This window comes from Sarcophilus harrisii, chromosome 5, assembly GCF_902635505.1.
Source record: "Sarcophilus harrisii chromosome 5, mSarHar1.11, whole genome shotgun sequence".
Classification (NCBI taxonomy): domain Eukaryota; kingdom Metazoa; phylum Chordata; class Mammalia; order Dasyuromorphia; family Dasyuridae; genus Sarcophilus; species Sarcophilus harrisii.
The window spans coordinates 130,233,910-130,253,845 of NC_045430.1; the positions used below are offsets into that span (position 1 = coordinate 130,233,910).

The 19,936-nt window shown below is 36.5% G+C and overlaps 1 protein-coding gene across 1 annotated transcript in view; it reads left to right on the forward strand.

The window, feature by feature from the left end:
- The window catches only part of PROSER2 (proline and serine rich 2), a 63,638-nt gene that overhangs the window by 37,955 nt on the left and 5,747 nt on the right, over nucleotides 1–19,936 (forward strand). Inside the window, exon 3 of the mRNA XM_012550893.3 lies at nucleotides 19,480–19,732. Within this exon, the coding sequence (XP_012406347.1) occupies nucleotides 19,480–19,732 (253 nt within the window). The remainder of the gene's footprint in view (nucleotides 1–19,479; nucleotides 19,733–19,936) is intronic.

The window sequence follows — 19,936 nt, forward strand, 5'->3', positions numbered from 1 at the left end:
GAAGGACTTTTGTTGTTGGATTTCCCTCAACAAAGCTATGTAATTAATGCTAAGTAATATTTACTCCCAATGTAGGTTTTCTTTAAATCCCTTTTTGTTGACCTTGGCATCAGTCATCAGTATGAACTCATTCTGAGCTTTTAGGATTCTGACACTATTCTTAGAGGACTATCCTACATTTGTGATAAATTGTTTACTCAGTTTAGACACTTTGGTTTTCAACTTGTGCATGTTAAAATAAAATCTCTGTGGACAAATGAGTTCATGATGGATCCAGATCAGTTTCTTTGAATAGTTTCTTTCTCTTCACAATGATTTTCACTTATGTCATCAGGAATTCATCCTGAAGCATGTCATTCATTTCTTGGATTAACTTCCTTTGTATAATTTCAGTCTTTGGGAACATAACTATCCTTCTTCTGAACTCTGAAACACGCTTTCCCAGAATCTAAATATATATTCATGTTTAACATACATTGGGTTACTGGCCATCTAGGGGAGGGGAGTGGGAGAAAGGGAAGGAAAAATTGGAACACAAGGTTTTGCAAGGGTCGATGTTGAAAAATTATCCTTGCATATGTTTTGAAAATAAAAAGCTTCAATTAAAAAAAATAATAATAATAAATAAATGTCCCAGCTTTGCCAGAATTTTTTTTCCTTCTTTATCATGAGTTCTAAGGTGACGTGTTCTACTTCATCATTATCTTCCTCCACATTTTTCAGTATATGTTTTGACTCTCATCACTTCTACATATGAAAGTCCAATATCAATCAGTCAGTCAGTAAGCATTTATTAAGCAATAACTATGTGTCAGTTAAGTGCTAAGGATACAAGGAAAAATCTTAGAGGAGCTCATAATGCGAAGAAACCATTTACTATCAACTATATAAAAAACAAGCTATCTATAGGATATCTATAGAAGGGAGATACTAGAATTAAGAAATTGGGAAAGGAATAATAATAGCTAGTATTTACATAGTACTTTAAAATTTGGAAAGCACTTATCCATATTATTTATTTAATCCCCACGATAACCGGGAAGTAAATGCAATTATTATCCCCATTTTATAGATTAGGAAGCCAAGTTATGTGGCTTGCCTAGTGTTACATACTAGTGAAGTCTGAGGCTAGATGTGAGTCTTCATGGCTCCAGGATCCTCAACTCTATGTAATTCTCTATTTAGTGGCCAAATAGTTAATCTGCAAATAGGTCCACACAAGTCCCTCATCACTACTCTGCCAAGTTTGTGATCTCTTCCCTGAATTCTCTCTTAATTCTTTCTAGCCAGGTATTCTGAATTCCTGCCACACTATTGTTTCTCCTTTCATTAATCTTCACCCACATGTTCTCCATCATGACTGCACTTTCGATGGGGGGGGTGGGGGAGAAGATGGATAGGATACACTATTTTGGACACGATTGTGTTTGTGTTGCCTGTTGGATGTCTAGTTAGAAGTTGGATTGGTCAAACAGGGGAGAGACAGAGACAGTGTGTGTGGTGTGTGTGTGTGTGTGTGTGTGTGTGTGTGAGAGAGAGAGACAGACAGACAGACAGACAGAGACAGACAGACAGAGACAGAGATAGATATAGATATACAGAGACAGAGGGACACAGAGAAAGAATTAGTTGGTGATTATCTACATATAGACAATAGTTGAATCCCAAGGATCTGATGAGGTAGAAGTCCCTAAGTAGAGCATTAGGAGATGGTACTACAATGATGATTTACTATCTGCAAAAAAATGATGATTTACCATCAGTCAAGATAGATAGGGAAACCCATGTTATGACATTGGGTGTCCAAGAAGGAGACTGTTAGCAATGTCAAATGCTAAAAAGAGGCCAAGAAGTATGAAGACTGAGAAATAATAAACAAATTTGACTATTAAGAGAATAGCTTTGGAGAAAGCAGTTTCAACTGAGAGGTAAGATTGTTGCTTGCTATGTTGCAAGGAGTTGAGAAATGAGTGGGAGAAAAAGTGGCAGATTTTCCTGGAATGTGAAAAGGAGAAGAGATATGATATAATTGCTTAAAGAGATGATAGGATCTATTGAAGCTGGGTTTTTGTTTGTTTTTAAATGATAGGGAGAATTGATTGGATTTATAGGTTGCAGGCAGTATACTTGGAAAAATTGGAGATGAAGGAAGGTGATGGAAAGAGACAAGTTTCTGGAGAAGAATGGGAAGGACCAAGTTCAATGGAACAAAGAAAAATTGGAATTGATGAAGAAAAAAATCATCTCTGAATCAGGGATTACAGCAAAGAATGATGGGGGACAGGAGGTAATGTTTTGTGGGGTTTGAGGTATGAAATAGAAAAGAAAAAGCTTATGATGAGGGGAACAGTCTGAATTTTCTTATTAAATTGTTACCTAAGATCCCCTTCTGAGGAGAAAATTGTGGAATAGGAGGCTTGAGAAGAAAAGGTTTGAAATATGGCTCTTACAGAGGGCAGGAAAACAATCATTTGGGAAACAGAACAATTGCCCTGCAGCAGTGAGGGACCAGTTGAGGCAGCACCAATTTGGAGCAGACCCATTTGGCATGGTTTGTTGACTTCCTTGACTGGTATTCAGCAACATGAGAAAAGTAATCAATCAACACGCATTGCCTAAGCATTACTACTGTGTTACAGGCACTGTGGTAAAGACACAAAGAAAAACTGAAACAGTCCTCGCTGTCAAAGATCTTACATTGATCTACGGAGGTTTGGGAAGGGAAGTGGAGGAAGGGAAACACTGACATACAGAAGTTTTTTTTTTGTTTGTTTTTGTTTTAAATAAAGATTTTTGGGATTTGTGGCAGTAAAGGAGAGCCCTAACCAGGGGGAGAATCGGGAAAGTCTTTGTGATGAAGAAAATGAGAAATTCTAAGAGGTAGATGTAATGAAGGAGGAATTCATTCCAAGTCTGAGAGAAAGCCTATAAAGATTGGAGATGAAGAAACAAATATGTGAGAACAAAGATGGCGAACTTGGCTAGATCATAATATATGTGTGAGGGAGAGTACTGTAATAGGGTACATTGGAATAGTTGAGAAGGACTTTAAGCAGAGGAACTTATATTTGATATTATAGGTAATAAGGAACTACAAGAGTTAAATGAGTAGGGGACATATGATCAGATTTCATTTTAGGAAAATTGTTTTTGGCAACTATTTGGGATACAGAAGGAAGAGCCTTAGGTCAGGCAGACCAAAAATTAGGAGGACTCTGCAATAGTCCTGGTGAGAAGTGATGAGCATTTGATCTAAGGTAGCTGCTACGCATGAACTGAGAGAAAGGGAGAGGCACAGAGAAGGCAAATAAATATTGTGATGAAAGAAATGACAAATATAACTAATTCAGAGGTGCCTGGGGAGACATGTATAAACTGATGAAGAGTGAAATAAGAATAATAACAGTTTACAAAATGTGCAGGTAGGATTTATGTGCCAGGGACTATGCTAAACGCTAGAGCTTCAAATGTAAACAACAACATAAAAACAATTTTACCTTCAAGGAGTTTATATTTCTAATGGAGGAAGATAACATACAAATCTGGCCTCAGATACTTACTAGCTGTGTGACTTTGGGCAAGTCACTTAACCCTGTTTGCCTCAGTTTCCTCAACTGTAAAATGAGCAGGAAAAAGAAATGGCAAACCACTCCAGTATCTTTGCCAAGAAAACCCCAAATAGGATCAGAAGAGTCAGACAGGATGATGATTGAACCATAAAAACATTACAAAAAAGAAGACATAAGGAAAGATAGGTAAGAGGTGGGGCTCATTGACAAAGATATCTGCACTGAGGCATGGTCCTTAAGTCCAAAAAATCTAAAGTACAATCTGGAAGAGAGTGAATATGGGCTGGCCTGGGTCCTTCTAAAAATTGTTGGCCCCAGGGAAGAACTCAGCAATGGGAGAAAGATGGATTTTTTTAGGGTGAAAAAGCCCAAGGGGCATTATATTGGTTTATTTTACTTTATTGTGAGTATTTGTTACAAAAGGGAGTTTTATGGGGATGAGGGGTTAATGAGGCGTGATAAAGAAAAGGGATATAAAACCATTTTTTTCTATCATATTAGTTTAAATAAATATCAAATTAGTTAAATAAATTAGTTAAAACTTTAAAATTAAAACTTTATAACAGAGGCATACAGTTTCATACAATTTTTTTTTCTGTTCAGTGTATAGTAAAAGTTTTCAAAATGAAATGGCCATGTTTGTTAAGTTGATAATTAAAAAAAAAATGTAGGGGGAAAACCCAACCAAGATAAATGGTGGGAGTATAACCTATGATTGTGGTTTGCCAATGGAAGGATCAGCAATAGGACAAAGAGTCAAAAGATTCAAATGTGGAGAACAGTGGAAAGTTGAATGGCTTGTTTTAACTACAGGGTTGAAATTTTGAAAGGGATGAAAGAGAAGGCAAGAATGATAGAGTGGGGCAAGGGGGAGGGATGGAATGACAAGAAGTTAAAGTGAGGACAAAGATTGGAAGGGATGTGATCCTGGTATTGAAACTCTCAGGTATAGAAATAAAGGGTAGGAGATTAGGATGGAAAGGAAGACTGAGCCAGGGATTGAAGTCTTTGATGGGGCTGCAATGACTTAAAAACCTAAACCTGGATTTAGGAGGAGTTGATTACAGTGAGAGATGATGAGCATCGATTGTGCATCTGAGTCCATGAGCTCTATCACTGTTCTTCCCATTCAGGGTTTAAATCTGACTCCCAGTGTTTACAATTTGCATATGCATGGGCAAGTTTCTTCATCTCCATGGGCCTTAGTTTCCTTAATTGTACAATTGTACAATTAGGGGTTCGACTAGGTGACCTCTGAGATGCTTTCCTACTCTGAATCTGATCCTTTACTATTGTCTCCCATGACTGAGGGTGGATCACAATATAGCATTTTCACTCTTTTTTGTTGTAGTTTGCTTGAATTTTATTTTCTAATTTTTTTCCTTTTTAATCTGATTTTTCTTGTGCAGCAATATAATTGTATAAATATGTATAACTATATCAAATTTAACATATTTTTACCATGTTTAACATATATTGGATTCTTACCATCTAAGAGAGGGGGTAGGAGAAGAGAGGGAAAAATTAGAGCACAAGGTTTTGCAAGGGTTAATGCTGAGAAATTATACATGCATATGTTTTAAAAATAAAAAACTTGAATAAAAAAAAAGTTTTAAAAAAGTTAATTAGATCAACTAGAAAAAAAAAATTCTTTCCCATGAATCAGTGATCCTCTCTACTTAAATGGTTAAGTCAGCAATCTCTGGTACCTTGTTTGGTCAAATGTATTTGGGCCATTTTCTCCTCCCTTCTCCTTCTTTATGTAAGTGGTATGGCCTAGCAGCCAAAAAAAGCCAATATGATTTTAGCCTTTATTAATACTAATTTAAAATCCACCTTTTGTGTAATGCTTTATAGTTTATGAATTGTATTCATATATATTATTTCATTTGATTCTTACAACACAACAATCCTGTAAGGTCATCATGGAAATTATAATTTATGGGAAAGCCTGAGGGTTAGAGAAGTGGAATAGGAGGTAGTATGATGGAGTATGTGGGGCTGGGGGAACCCTGAACTTGCAGACAGGGGGAAAGAAGGAAGGATGGAAGAATGGACTTATTTAATGCCCAGGCTAAGTGCTTTATAACAATCTCATTTAATCTTCACCACAGTCCTGGGAGGTTGGTAGGTGCTGTTATGGTCACCGTTTTTGTGACATCTGGGACATTTTAAGTGATTTCTACTAAATGAGCCACATTTGACCTCAGGCCTAGCCCCTTCCCCTGTTTTGAGGCCCCAGTCCTTTTTCTCTGGCACTTAGAAACTTTTGTGATCTGAGACAAAATTCATCCCCTCTCTGGGTCTCTATTTGCTTGTCTAAAAAATGAGGATGCTCATTTAGAAAGCACTTTAAGACCTGCCAAGTGCTTGACAGCCACAACAATCTGTGAGGAAGGTGCTACAGTTATTATTAATCTGATTTTGCAAGTGAGAAAACAGAATCTGATGGAACTGAAAGGGCCTAGAGAGGTCAGACCAACGCCTCCATTTTGTTTGTTTGCTTTTGAGGCTGGGTCTCCCTATCTTGCCTGTGCTCGAAGTTCAGAGGCTACTCACAGGCACCTTGGATATGGCTGGCACAGGACTTTTCCCCTACTTGATTTCCAACCTGGGTCAGGTCATCCCTCCTTAAGCAACATAGTACCTTCCCTTCCTTCCCAGGGATTAACTATATTGGACAGATGGAATTTCTGAGCTCAAAGGATGCGGAAGTACAAATGCTCACCACCATACCCATCTCAACCTTTTCATTCTTACAGGTAAAATACTGGAGCCTAGGGATTAGGTTACCTACCTATATACATACCTACCTAAAGGCCCCAAAGGAGATAAATGGCAAGGATGGGATTCAAACTCAGGTCCTAGAAGTCCATTTCAGAGTTCCTTCCTTTATAAATGTCACAGGGCTTCAGATTCCAGAGCATATGCTCTACCCACTAACTTCTGCACGGTTGTTCCTGGGGGGCTCATCTGAGAGGTATGGCCTAGATGAGCCCCCTCCCAATTGTATCTCTTTGTCAAATATCTGTGGTCACAAATCATAACTTAGGTCGACTACCCAGGTGCTAAGCCTAGGTCTCATGACTACTGGCCCATTGCTTGTTTTCCCATATATTCCTATAACATTTCCTATATGTTACCTTGCCTCTCCAATAAAAATGCTCATTAAATGCTAAGAGTAAGATGTGCAAAAAGAGAGGAAACATTCAAGAAGTTCCCAATTTACTGGAGTATATTTTCTTAATACAAAGTATTAACCACCTTACTCCCCTTTTTTCAACTGTTCTATTTATTTTGAATAAGGGCTTCCCAGCAATGTGCTGGTAAATGTTTAACAAACAGGAGTTTGCAGAATTCTGAGGTGTAAATACTCACACTGAAAATTTAACAATTAGTTCTAGAGAGTGCTCTCCAGCGCAGCTTGGATATCCTCTTCCAGCACTATTTACAAGATCAAATATGCCTTTTTCTATTGAGCATCCTAGTCCATCTTTTTGTTACATATATTCTACTTGGTATATTTGCGTTTAGAAATTAAATGCTGCGTGTTTTATTGCTCTCTTGGATTATATTTCATGTGAATTTCTGGGTAGTGCTACTGATCTTTTCTATTTTAGCTACCCGTTATGGTAATTAGTTTGGTGGAGATCACAGTCAGGTTTTTTTCCCTTCTTTCTTTCTTTTTCACAGTTGTATCTCATGGAATTTCAATGAGGGTTTAACTCAGGTGAGGTCAAAGATCCCAGTTCACGAAGCATGGGCTTCTTATTCAAACTTAAAATAGTGTGGCAGAAATCAAGTTTTACCATATACCAAGATAAGTTCCAAGTATATACATACATGTGACTTAGATAAAAAAAAAATCAAATAAACAAATTAGAAATCAAAAAAGGAAATATCTATGGCAGCTGTGGAAAAGGGGAGTTAATGGTCCAGAAAATGATAAAGAGAACCACAGAAGATAAAATAGACAATTTTGGTAACATGGAATCAAAAAAATTTTATACAAAATTAATTAGGAAAGATATCATAACAAAATATGATATTCAAAAACTATACAAAAATGATTGAAATGTATAAAATCAAGAATTATTCCCCAAATGAGAAATGGTCAAAGCAAATGAACAGACAGTTCTCAAAAGAAGAAATCCACACTATCAATAGACATGAAAAACAAGGTTTGGCCAACTATAATTAGACACACTTCTGAGGTTCCACCTCATTCTCATCAAAATGACAAAGAAGACCCCCTAAAATAACAATTCTTGGAAAGTGTTCAGGGGGAGGAGAGAGAAGGCACATCAATATACTGTTGAAGCTGTGAATTGGCCCAGAAATCCTGGAATGCAATTTGAAATCACACTCAAAAAAAATCATTAAACTGTGTATATCCAGTGATAATACTATTATACTAATGAAATCAAGAGAAAAAAGACTGATTATACAAACAAAAGTATCTGCAGCAGTTTTTTCATGGTAGCAATGACCTGGAAATCAAGGGACTGTTTATCCTTCGGGCAACAGTTGGAACAAATTATGGTTTATGATTGTAATGGAATATTAAAATACCATGAAAAATGACAAAGGGGACATTTTCAGAGAAACCTTGTAAGATTTGTTTGAAATGATGCAGAATGAACTAAGTAAAGTATAGACATATATATTTGGGATAAGGCCAATCAATGTAAGGATTTGTTTTATTTGATTATGCATACTTGGTACAAAAGTTTTATTTTTCTTTTTTTTCCAATTTGGAGGAGGGAGACAGGGTTGGAGATATTGAAAGTTTATAAAGTGGGGAGAAAAGGTAAGAAAAATAAGAACAGATGGTATTTGAAGTATTTTTATGTGCACAAAAGAAAACAGAAAAAAGGTCAGTAGACAATACAAGCAGTATAGCTTAGAAAAAACATTTTTTCTATTTTTTATTTTACTTATGGAAATGCCCATTATTTGATGTTTGAGTTCAGAAGTTTTGAAAATACACAAATTTCTAGGCTTTTGAAGCATGATAATACTTCATTAGTTAATAAGTTCCTTGAGGACAGAGACATCTATTGCTTCTTTTTTAATCCTCTGCTCTTATCATGGTGCCTGGCAGAGAATAGGCACTTAATAGATATTTATTGAATAAATGAATGAATAAGTATTTTCACTCCATCTCTTGGATTTCTTTTTTTCTTTCTTATTTATTGAATAAATGAATGAATAAGTATCTCCATTCCATCTCTTGGATTTCCTTCTTCTTCTTCTTCTTCTTCCTTCTTTCTTCTTTCTTCTTTCTTCTTCTTCTTTTTTTTTTTTTGCTGAGGCAATTGGGGTTAAGTGACTTGCCCAGGGTCACACAGCCAGGAAAAGTGTCTGAGGCCACATTTGAACTCAGGTCCTCCTGACTAAAAGGCTGGTGCTCTAACTACTGCACCATCTAGCCACCCCTTCATGGATCAATTTCTTAACCTTTGATTACATATAGCATGATATAAGGTAATGTTTCAATATTCTGTCTGTGGGAATTTATTCAGGAAGAATTCTGCTTCTCATTCTATAAGTGTATTTGTCAGTTAGCTATAGTTATAGAAATATCTTGTTCAAAACTTCCACTTTACAGATGAAAAAATTGAGTTGGAAGCAGCTAGATGGTACAATGGATAGAGCGCCAGCCCTGGAATCAAGAGGGCCAACTCAACCTCAGACACTTGACCCTTACTAGTTGTCTGACTCTGAGCAAGTCACTTAATCCCAATTACCTTGCCAAAAAGAAAAAAAAGAAAAGATAAAAGAAAAGATAAAGAAAAAAACTGAGACCTAGAAAGATAATGTGACTTGCCCAGGATCATACAGCTAGTGAGGGCTGAAGTGAGATTTGAATCCAGGTCTATTTCCTCGATTAGTACAATACTTCTAGGCCCACTGGGGGAAAAAATGTAAATAATCTTCAAATATTTTTTTTCACGTAGATGCTTTACAGCCTGATGCTGCTGCTGCTGCTGCTGCTGCTGCTGCTGCTGCTGCTCATATATTTCAAGCTTATCCAGACTTTTGATAGTGGTTTTGGTATAACTTTGAATGAAGAAGTTTCATCAGTAATTATTAGCTTTTCCATTCATACTCTAGTCTTTGTATTATCTTGGCCTTCACAAATTTTTTTTCTTCAAAGCAGTGCTGAGCTTCAAAGCAGCTTTAAAACTAAAACAAAACAAAAAAAGATCTTGGTCTTTTTATTGTTCTTCCAAGCTTTGAGAAGGCTATAGTAACTTCCATGTAGAATAATCAATAACAACCATTCTACCTCCCAGATACCTCTTGTTTTTTTGTAGATTAGGCAATATTGTATAAAAATTTTGTCTATTTTGAGGAGTTGTTTTTCATTTTTGACTGCATTTTCCTTTCCTCCTTGATGTGTCAAATATTTCATATTCAGTGATCCTTGAAACACTTGATTTCACCACACAAGCAGCTATTTCTCTATTACTATCATTAAAGAATGGTATTTAGCAACTGCGAGTTTTTTATATTGTCTTGAAATACTGTCCACTTAACCACAGAATTAAAAACAACAAAATAGAGTAATGAAATATGTGTGAATAATATGAAACTCAACATTCAACTTAGAACTAACAATGGGGAAACCAGCTCAATCTAGTTTCACATGGTCAAAATAGTAAAGGCACACATGTGGTTAACATGTGATTAAATTTGTTGTATGTGTTTTACATGTTCCTTTAAGAAACTTTTAAAAAAATATCTTTAACAAAATGAAATTATAAGTATTATATATAATATGAATATAGAAATAAAATTAAAATGATAAAATTATGACTTATTCCAAATAATTCACATACTACTATATCTCATCCCTCATATATTTTTTCTTCCCCTTCCCCTCTCCAACGTCTCTCCATTGTGCCACCTAGTTCTCCCCTAAACGAACATAGTGTTCTTAAAATGATTACCAACAGTTGCTGCATTCTGCATCTTAAAGTGATTGCTATGGACTCTGAAAGTTTACATAGACATCAGGGACTAGCACAATCAGCAGTTTAGAGTATTTGTAGTCTTGTCTCAAAAGAAAGTACGCACAACTGATTTAAGGACAAGTAGCAGTGCAGCTAGGTGGTGAAATAAAGTGCCAGGTCTGAATTCAGGAAGAATTATCTTCCTATGTTCCATTCTGGCCTCAGGCACTTACTGTGTGATCCTGGGAAAGTCACTTAAACCTGAGTTTGCCTCAGTTTCCTCATCTGTAAAATGAGCTGGAGAAGGAATTGGCAAATCATTCTAGTGTCTTTGTCAAGAAAACCTCTAATGAGGTCACAAAGAGCTGAACATGACTGAACAATAAGCCTTGGAATCTTCATTCTTTTCCTTTCTTTCTTCACCTCTTCTGTAGTCATTTTTTATCTTATCACTTTGTATTGCTAAATGAACGATAGTGAAGATAAAGAAATGCTTAGCTGGCTAAGAGGTAGCATCATAGCTAATGCTACCAAATTTACCCCTAGCCAAAATAAACAAACAAACAAAAACCAGATTCTCTGTCCCATAGCACTGTGGCTGATGGATTCCACACTTTAGATTTGGAAATATTCTAAACATCACATCTGTTTCAGGATGTTATGAGGAAGAGAACTGAGTTTAAGCATATTTTCTTTGGATGAAAGCATATAGTAAAACTATTTAAACTTATCAGATAGTTGATTGTAGAATGACAGCTTGATAGTTTGTAGGTAATCATAATTGAGTGGCAGAATACTATATTTTTTAGTATATGGAGTACTTTTCATAACTTTTTCTTTAATGACAACAGCTGTCTCTCCGTGTCTTTCTAAATCTACTGATAATGATAGTAATGATGATGATGAAATAATGCAATGAATTCTTTCAGGGAAACCTGTTGGTGTAGTGGACAAAGCACCAGCCCTGAAGTCAGGAGGACCTGAGTTCAAATTTGGCTGTGTGTGACCCTGGGCAATTCACTTAACCCCAATTGCCTTGGCAAAAAAAAAAAGAAGAAGAAAGAAATTCTTTCCATAAACCTGTGCTATAGTTGTAGCAGTGTCTAAGACTGTCAACTTCACATCTTTCACTGATATAAGATCTAAAACTTAGTGAACTCCTCTGTGAGTCTGAGCTATTATGGTACTATAGATGAAATCTAGCAGTTTTGCCCAGGTATGTTTAGCTGACAATGACTGGACTGTTCTTATGTCACAGTAATTAGGAAAAATTTCGGAAACATATACTTCATTCTTTTTTAGAATGAGAATGAAGAGAGAGAGCCTGTCATTTAATGTTCCTCTTTCCTGAAGGAAAAGTTTACCCAGCATAGAACACACACACACACACACACACACCCCTACCCCTATACCAGAAGGTAATCCCATACAGATTGGAGATGTTCCAACAAGTAGGTGAGAGGGGTGTGAGCAAGTGTGGACATGTGGGAAAGACTTTATTGACTAAGTTGAGTGTGTGGTGATTTGAAACTCTCTAAAGCATTTTCTTTTGTTTGATGGCATAGATTTGTACATAAAAACCCCTATTTGTAGGAAGATAATTCAACTAAAATGAAATAGAGAACTTATTTTCTGTCATTTTTATTCATCTCCTGCAAAGCAGTCTCTATTCTGAATGAATAGGCACAGACTCTTTTTTTCTCCTCAAGTTCCATCCTGTCCTAAGAATCTTTGTAATTATATTTTTCTATTTTTATTTATTCCATCTTTGTCTTTCCGCTCTGTGTTAAAGGCCGAGTTATCCTTTCTTGTTTGGTGATTATTTAAGAGACTTCTTTCAAGAGGAACAGCAATGGGATATCACAGGTGTTCACCAAAGATTTCAGTGACTGTTCCTTAGAGGAAACAGGTTTATACAAGCCCCTTTCATACTCAGAACAGAGACCAGGTTGCTCACTCTGTCTCTCCTCCTGTCTCTGTCTCTCTTTCTCCCTTTCTATTCCACACATGCTACTGCCAGAGTTATGTTTTTGTCATTTTTTTTTAATAGTTGGAAGGAATATTAGGAATCCTTTAGTCCAACCTTCTCATTTTACAAATGAAGAAACTGAGGCTGAAGAGATGCCAAATAATAAATTCCAAAATGAGCCCATTGGCCATGAATACTACCAGGTAAAGGGATGGAGAAGGGACAGAGAGGGAATAAAGAGAGATGGTGGAAAGGCAGTAGTTCCTCAACAGTGGCCAGACTTGGTTCAAGTCTGATTCTTACCTGTGACCTACTAGACACACTAAAAACAAAGGGAAATGTATGACTCAGAAGCTTAAGTGAGCCTGAGAAGAAAAAGCAGGAAATCTTGAATGGAAACACCAGGCGTCTGTTCCATTTGTGAACCAATGACCCTAACCTTGGCTAAGAAAGGGGCTGGTGACCCATCTGCATGAGAAAACAGGAAAGCCCTAAGAGAAACTGGACATAAAACATCATTGGCATTAATCGCTGAAAGGGTCTGAAGCTCCATAAAAGCTACCATCCATCTTTCCATTCTTTCTTTTTTTTCCCCGATTTAAAATGATTTTTTTTTTTCTTCCAAGAACCAGCGTTCAAGATGAATATGCAGGTTTCTTGTCTTAGTAGTTTTCTAGATTTTAAAAAAATTACTAGCACTTTAATTTGCCTGGGACATGAGATTCAATTTGTTTTATGTGTTTTGCATGTTCCTTTAAGAAATATTTTTTTTAATTTGAAAAAATTAAAGAAATTAAATACATTACATATGGATATATGTGCGTACACAGACACACACATATTCAAAGGACACAGTATCCTTGTGGATGCCTACAAAGAAAAAGGTACTATTTTCTCTATCCATACCTGAGTGCTTCAATGTCTCTGTAAAATTCTGGCCCCTGTGCTCCCACAGGTTCCCCCATATAAAGTCTATCCCACATTCTGGAAGTTATCCTCTAGATAGCTTTGTATTTTGTAGGTGCCTGACCTTCAAGAAGCTTCCATTTACAGTATGTATAAGATACCTTGTTGGAGCAACTAGATTCTACATCTGCTGTCCTTCTCTGTTTTTTTTTTTTTTTTGTTGTTGTTGTTTTTTGTTGTTGTTGTTGTTTTTTAATACACATTGCCTTCTGAATCATGTTGGGAAAGAAAAATCAGAACAAAATGGAAAAACCATGGGAAAGAAAAAAAAAAACAGAAAAAATTCTCCACAGATCTTTTTCTGGATGCAAATGGCACTTTCTATCTGAAGTCTATTGGGATTGCCTGGGATGTCCTTTACTCTTGTTACGTGGTCAGGTTGCCTCCTTTTCTAATTGGTGACAATTATCTTACGCTATTTCTTCCTGATAGGTCAATAGCAGAAATATGTCTATGTTCTTTATTCCCACCGTCTATATCGCCATTGCCATTAAAGTTACCCACAACTTTGGTTCTCAGTAATAGTAATGTTCCAAAACTGGCCACTACGTAGCATCACCAGAAGAACCCTTATATTAAAAAGATGCAGGTTTGCTTCACAAAATGGTTTTAGATCATCAGAGGAACTGTATTTTTTTTTTTTTTTTCAAAACAATTTCACCCACTCTTCTTCTTCAACTTTGGCAGAATTCCTTGGTCATCAATGGTCTCCGTATTAGATATAAGTACTGTTGAAGTAATTTAATAGACTGGCTTTGCAACCATGCGTCCTTGTCTGGACAAGTGGCATTTTTCATCTATGCCATTTTTTCCTGTACAGATTGCTAGGCCATCTGTAGTCCTATACCATATGTAAACCAAAGTTTGGTTGGCTAAAAGATCCTTTTTTCCCCCCGACTTGGACTCTGTGTAAGACATCATTCAGATCAGGGATTGACATTTTTTCTTTTTCTTTCTTTTCTTTTCTTTTCTTTTCTTTTCTTTTCTTTTCTTTTCTTTTCTTTTCTTTTCTTTTCTTTTCTTTCTTTTCTTTCTTTCTTTCTGGTAGAAATATGTTAAATCCAATATATTTATTTATTTATAAAATTATTGTGCTACACAAGAATAAGAAAGAAGCAAAATAAAATGCAAGCAAACAACACAAAAAGAGTGAAAATGTTATGTTGTGGTCCACACTCTGTTCCCATGGTTCTCTCTCTGGTTGCAGATGGCTCTCTTCATCACTGAGCAATTGGAACTGGTTGAATCATCTCATTGTTGAAGAGAGCCATGTCCATCAGAATTGATCATCGTATAATATTGTTGCCATGTATAATGATCTGGTTCTGTTCATTGCACTCAGCATCAGTTCATGTAAGTCTCTCCAGGCCTTTCTGAAATCATCCTGCTAGTCATTTCTTAATGTATAACAATTCTATAACATTCATATACCACAATTTATTCAGCCATTCTCCAACTGATGGGCGGATATCCACTCAGTTTCCAGTTTCTGGCCGCTACAAAAGGGACTGTCACAAACATTTTTGTGCATGTGGGTCCCTTTCCCTCCCTTAAGATCTCTTTGGAATATAAGCCCAGTAGTAACACTTCTGGGTCAAAGGATATGCACAGTGTGATAACTTTTTGAGCATGGTTCCAAACTGCTCTCCAGAATGGTTTGATCCATTCACAACTCCATCAACAATGTCGAAGTGAGGGACTGACATTTTTTTCAAGGTTATATTCAGCAAATGATATGGAAAAGGTCAGGTAGGTAAAAGGAACCAGGAGAGAGTGATATCTCAAAACCAAGAGTGAAGCAAGTCCCTTGGAGGAGAGAACAATCAACAATGTCCACAACTAAAAGAGGTTAAGGAGAATAAAGATTAAGAAAAGGCTGGATGATATTTGTAAAGTGCTTTGAAAAGCTTAAATGCTAGGTAAACATTAGGTTTTTTTTTATACTGTATTATTTTGCTGCTTCTAATCATTTCTCTGCATCAATTGAATGAGTTCTTCTCTCTGTATCAATTCATATGGTTTTTTTCAATTTGCTTTGAAATTGTCCATGATATTATTTCTTGTGGCACAATATACCATAATTTTTAGCCATCCCTTAATAGATGGTTATGGTTACCTCCTTAATTTACAGGGTTTTCTGGGTTTTGTTTTTCCTACTACAAAAAAGAGCCATTGTAAACATTTTTTGTACATATAGGTCTTTTTTCTTTGATCTCTTTGGGATATAAATTAGTAGTGCTATTTCTAGATGAATGGTTTGGTAATTTTGGAGGTATATTTCCATATTGCTTTCCAGGAACAATGGACCGATTCACAGCTCCACCAACAATGCTTTAGTCTCCCTGTTTTCCAGCAGTTCATTGATCACTTTTCATTTTTGTAATCTTTGGCAATCAGATGAATATGAGGTGGAACCTCAGCGGAGCAATTCAGTTTTAACAATCTTCTATGTAAAATGAATTGATAGGTACTGGGCATGAAAGGACAACAAAGACAAAAAAAAAATGAATGAAATGTGCATTTATAGAACACCTATTATGTATCAGGTACTATACAAAGCTCTTTATAATTATTAACTCATGTAGTCCACACAATAACCCAGAGAGATAGATGCTATTATTTACATTTTACAGTTGAGGAACTGAGGCAGAGATTAGCTGACTTGTCCAAGGTTATATAGCGAGTAAGTATATGAGTTCACATTTGAACTCAGGTCTTCTTGATTTCAGATCTAGTACTCTATCCACTGTCCTACCTAACTGATTCATATGATATAAGAAGCTTACAATTTACTGGTCTTGGACAAGCATAAGACTCCTTGTTGAAACATTTCCCTCTATTTAGCAGGTTGTTTGCCACTATATATTTTAGTTTTGTTTTGTAAATCTAAAGGTACATACTTTAGCCACAATGTGGGTTAAATTGGGCTTTATGGAATCTGACCAATAGTTATACCATTTTCTCATTAAATAATTCTAATTTAATAAACATTTTTCAAGTACCTATTATGTATAAAGCTCAATGCTGGAACCTGGAGGTATAAAGATTAAATTGCTTTTCTACTCAGTGGGGGAGCAAAGGGGATTTAATATTTTTCCACACATAGCTAACTATACAAGGTAGGGTGTGACAGGCACAGAGGAGAAGTTCCTTTTAACTGAAGACATGAGACAAAGCTTTACGGAGGTGGCGTCTGACATGAATCATGAACAAGCAAGCATGACTTTGAAAGCTAGAAATGGAACTTATTCCAGGAATAGTGGTAGGATATAATATTAGATGTTATAATTTCTGACTTTGGTTATAATTTTACTCTTCACATTATTATGAAACAGTGTGTTTAAGGGAGATGTGTAAGCTCAGAGGAGAATGGCATATTAAGCTCAGGGAATAGTTAGTAGGCTAATTGACTGGAATCTACACTATATGAAGAATTATGTGATCAGAAATCATATAAAATGAAGCTAGAAAGAATAGAGGTTTAAATACCAGGTCTAGGAGTTGGTATTTTAACCTATAGACAGTGAGGAACTTCTCAGGGTTTCTGAGTGGTTAAAGTAACCTGTGCATTAGGGAGATTTTGTTATAAGGAATGGACTGAGAGGCTGGCAGGTAGGATAGGTGGCTGTTGGCAATAATGAAAGTGAGATCTCCAGACAGAGAAGCAATCAACTAAATATATGTATGATGAGATACAGTTTTGAACTTGATCAACATGGGAAATTGTTTTGCTTAACCATGTTTATTTATTATAAAAATTTTGTTGTGTTTTTGCTTTTTCCTTTTCAGTAGGGAAAAGGGGGGGGGGGGAGAAAAAATGCTTGTACGTTGAAAAAATTTTAATTGTCAAGGTGAGAGTTGATGATGATCTATGATGATCTATTTATAGAATTCCTTAGAAGCATCTATGTTGGGTTAGCATTTCAGATTGTGTTTGTATTGTCAAAGAGGGTTTACTAACATTTGGACATCTCTTAATTCAGAAGAATATTAAATCATAATTACCTGGAGAATGGAGGCTGGTAGGAAAAAAATTGCTTGAATTAAATAAAATTCTGGGGCCATCCTTAGACAAAAGAATTCATTTCTTTCTCTCTCTCTCTCTGTCTCTCTCTCTGTCTCTCTCTCTCTCTCTCACTCTCTCTCTCGGCATATGGGGTTATGACTTGCAGGTGTCTGAGGCTACATATGAATTTAGGTCCTTCTGACTTCAGAGCTGATGCTCTAGCTACTGCACCATCTAGCTGCCCTGAGAATCCATTTCTTTAATTCTTCCCCAACTTTTCTTTTAGTATCCATCTGCCCCACTTGAGTTTTAACTAGGATTGGTTTTTTTCAGATAAGTTTTGCTTCTTACTCCACCATGGCGTGCCCTCATCAGAGAGGGTTCCATGAGCAAAGCAGAATTGAATTAGCTCAGAAGAAACGCAAGATGTGCAAAGTCAGAGAAGCTTCCCCAGATGTTCATGGGGATTATCTGTGTCTGACTGTGGCAGAGCATTTGGAGCTCGTGTTGGTCTGATCGGCCACAGTCAGACACACTGTGGCTCTACTCCAATGTAGTGATGTCATTTTGGTCCGCTTCGAGAAAAAAGGACAACCACCAACCAGTTTCATGTCCCAGATCAGTGGTTCTCAAAGTATGGTCTAGAAAATCCTGGGGATCTCTGAAACCCTTTTAGAGGGTCTACAAATTCAAAAATAGTTTTTATTTCCAATGTGGTAAATTTCTATAAATATAATCCAGATAAACAAAAACACTTTGGAGAGATCCTCAATAATTTTTAGTAGGATAAAGATACTGAAAACAAAAGTTTGAGAACCACTCTCCCAGATTTTTCCTTTCTTTGTAACTTCTCATCAAAATGTCACCATTACCAAGTATCCCTCAGAGGAGTTCTAGTTAAATCTGCTGAGGAGAAGGTGCATAGCAGTAAGCAATATGATAAGCAGACTGAATTAATAATCACTCACCATCTGATTGGTCTCTAGCTGATCAGATAAAAAAAAACATTACTGTGGGGTTTTATCAGTTAATCAACAAAACATTATTAAGCACCTACTATGTGCCTGGCACTGAGGATTCAGAAAAAAAGAAAGTGAAACAAGTCCCTGCTCTTAAAGAGCTTATATTTTATTGGAGGAAACATGTTCATATAAAAATATATATAAAATCAAAATGAGGTAATAGGGTAGGGGGCACTAGCAACTAGAGGAATAAAGCTATTATAACATTAGATTTTATTATATTTGGTTTTGGCTATAATGTATCCAAGATATTATTCTGAAACGGTGTCAAAGGAGATATGTGTTTGTGTGTCCTTATACCATGACAGACCAAGGAGGAAATATTTGGGTTCACGCAGCCCTTCTGGGTGGTTCAGACCATGAGTAGCTGCCATACTAGGAGGCAGGCCCCGCCAACCTTTAATTTTAGTTTTAAAGTATGAATAATATAAGTATTTTATTATTAGAATCTCTCTTTCTCTCCCTTTCTTTTTTTTCTCTCTCTCTCCCTCCTTCCCTTTTCTATTTCCCTCTCCCTTCTTCTTTCTATCCATCCGTCCCTTCTTCCCCTTTTTTTTTTTTTTTCTGATAAAGCTTAGAGTTTACAACAATAAATATCAGAAAAATAAGATGAAAATTGATTTTTTCCCCCCAAGAAGCTAACGGGGAGTGGCTTTTTGATTCACTTTTTGGCCAACATGAACATGATTATTAGTCTCCTATAGGCCTCTGTTGGTTTTATCTGAATGGGAATATTTGTTAACAAGAAAATAAAATGGCAAGCAAATTAAGGTCATCTGGAGAATCGCTGCTGTAAACTGAATAAGAAACCTTACCTCTGTCGCGTGGGAAGGATAAGCATTGATTACTGTCCTCTTGCCAAACAAAAAGTTTCAGACAGCAGTGAACTCCTATCTCAATCTTCTTTTACAGGACTATTTCTACTTCATTAAAACCACTGTTCTGTTCTTTTTTTCTTTTCCACTCTCCTACCCTACCCAACACATAGGATGATGAAAGCCTGAAGCACCTTACCCATGAAGAGAAGGATGTCATCCTGTTTTTTGAAGAGACAATTGATTCCCTAGAAGATGACTTGGAGGAAGAAGCCCTTTATGATAGTGGTATCCACTGTCATTCTCCAAGGTCACTGGAAGAGAGTACTTCCAGTCACTCTGAGCCAGAAGATATCATTGACTTGGTGAAGCCGATACCTGAGGATCAAGAAGGGAAATGGCTTCGGCACATGGCCCAAGCAGCAGGTGATGTGCAGCATGAAATACAAACTAACAAGGCTGTTTCCAGGTTCCCCTTGACTCCCTATTGCTCAAGACACACTCAAAAAGTTTGGTTTACACACACACACACACACACACACACACACACACACACATACACACACACATACACACACACACTTTACACACACTTCACCGGTACTAGCCAGTGCAGAAACTTGTTGAGGC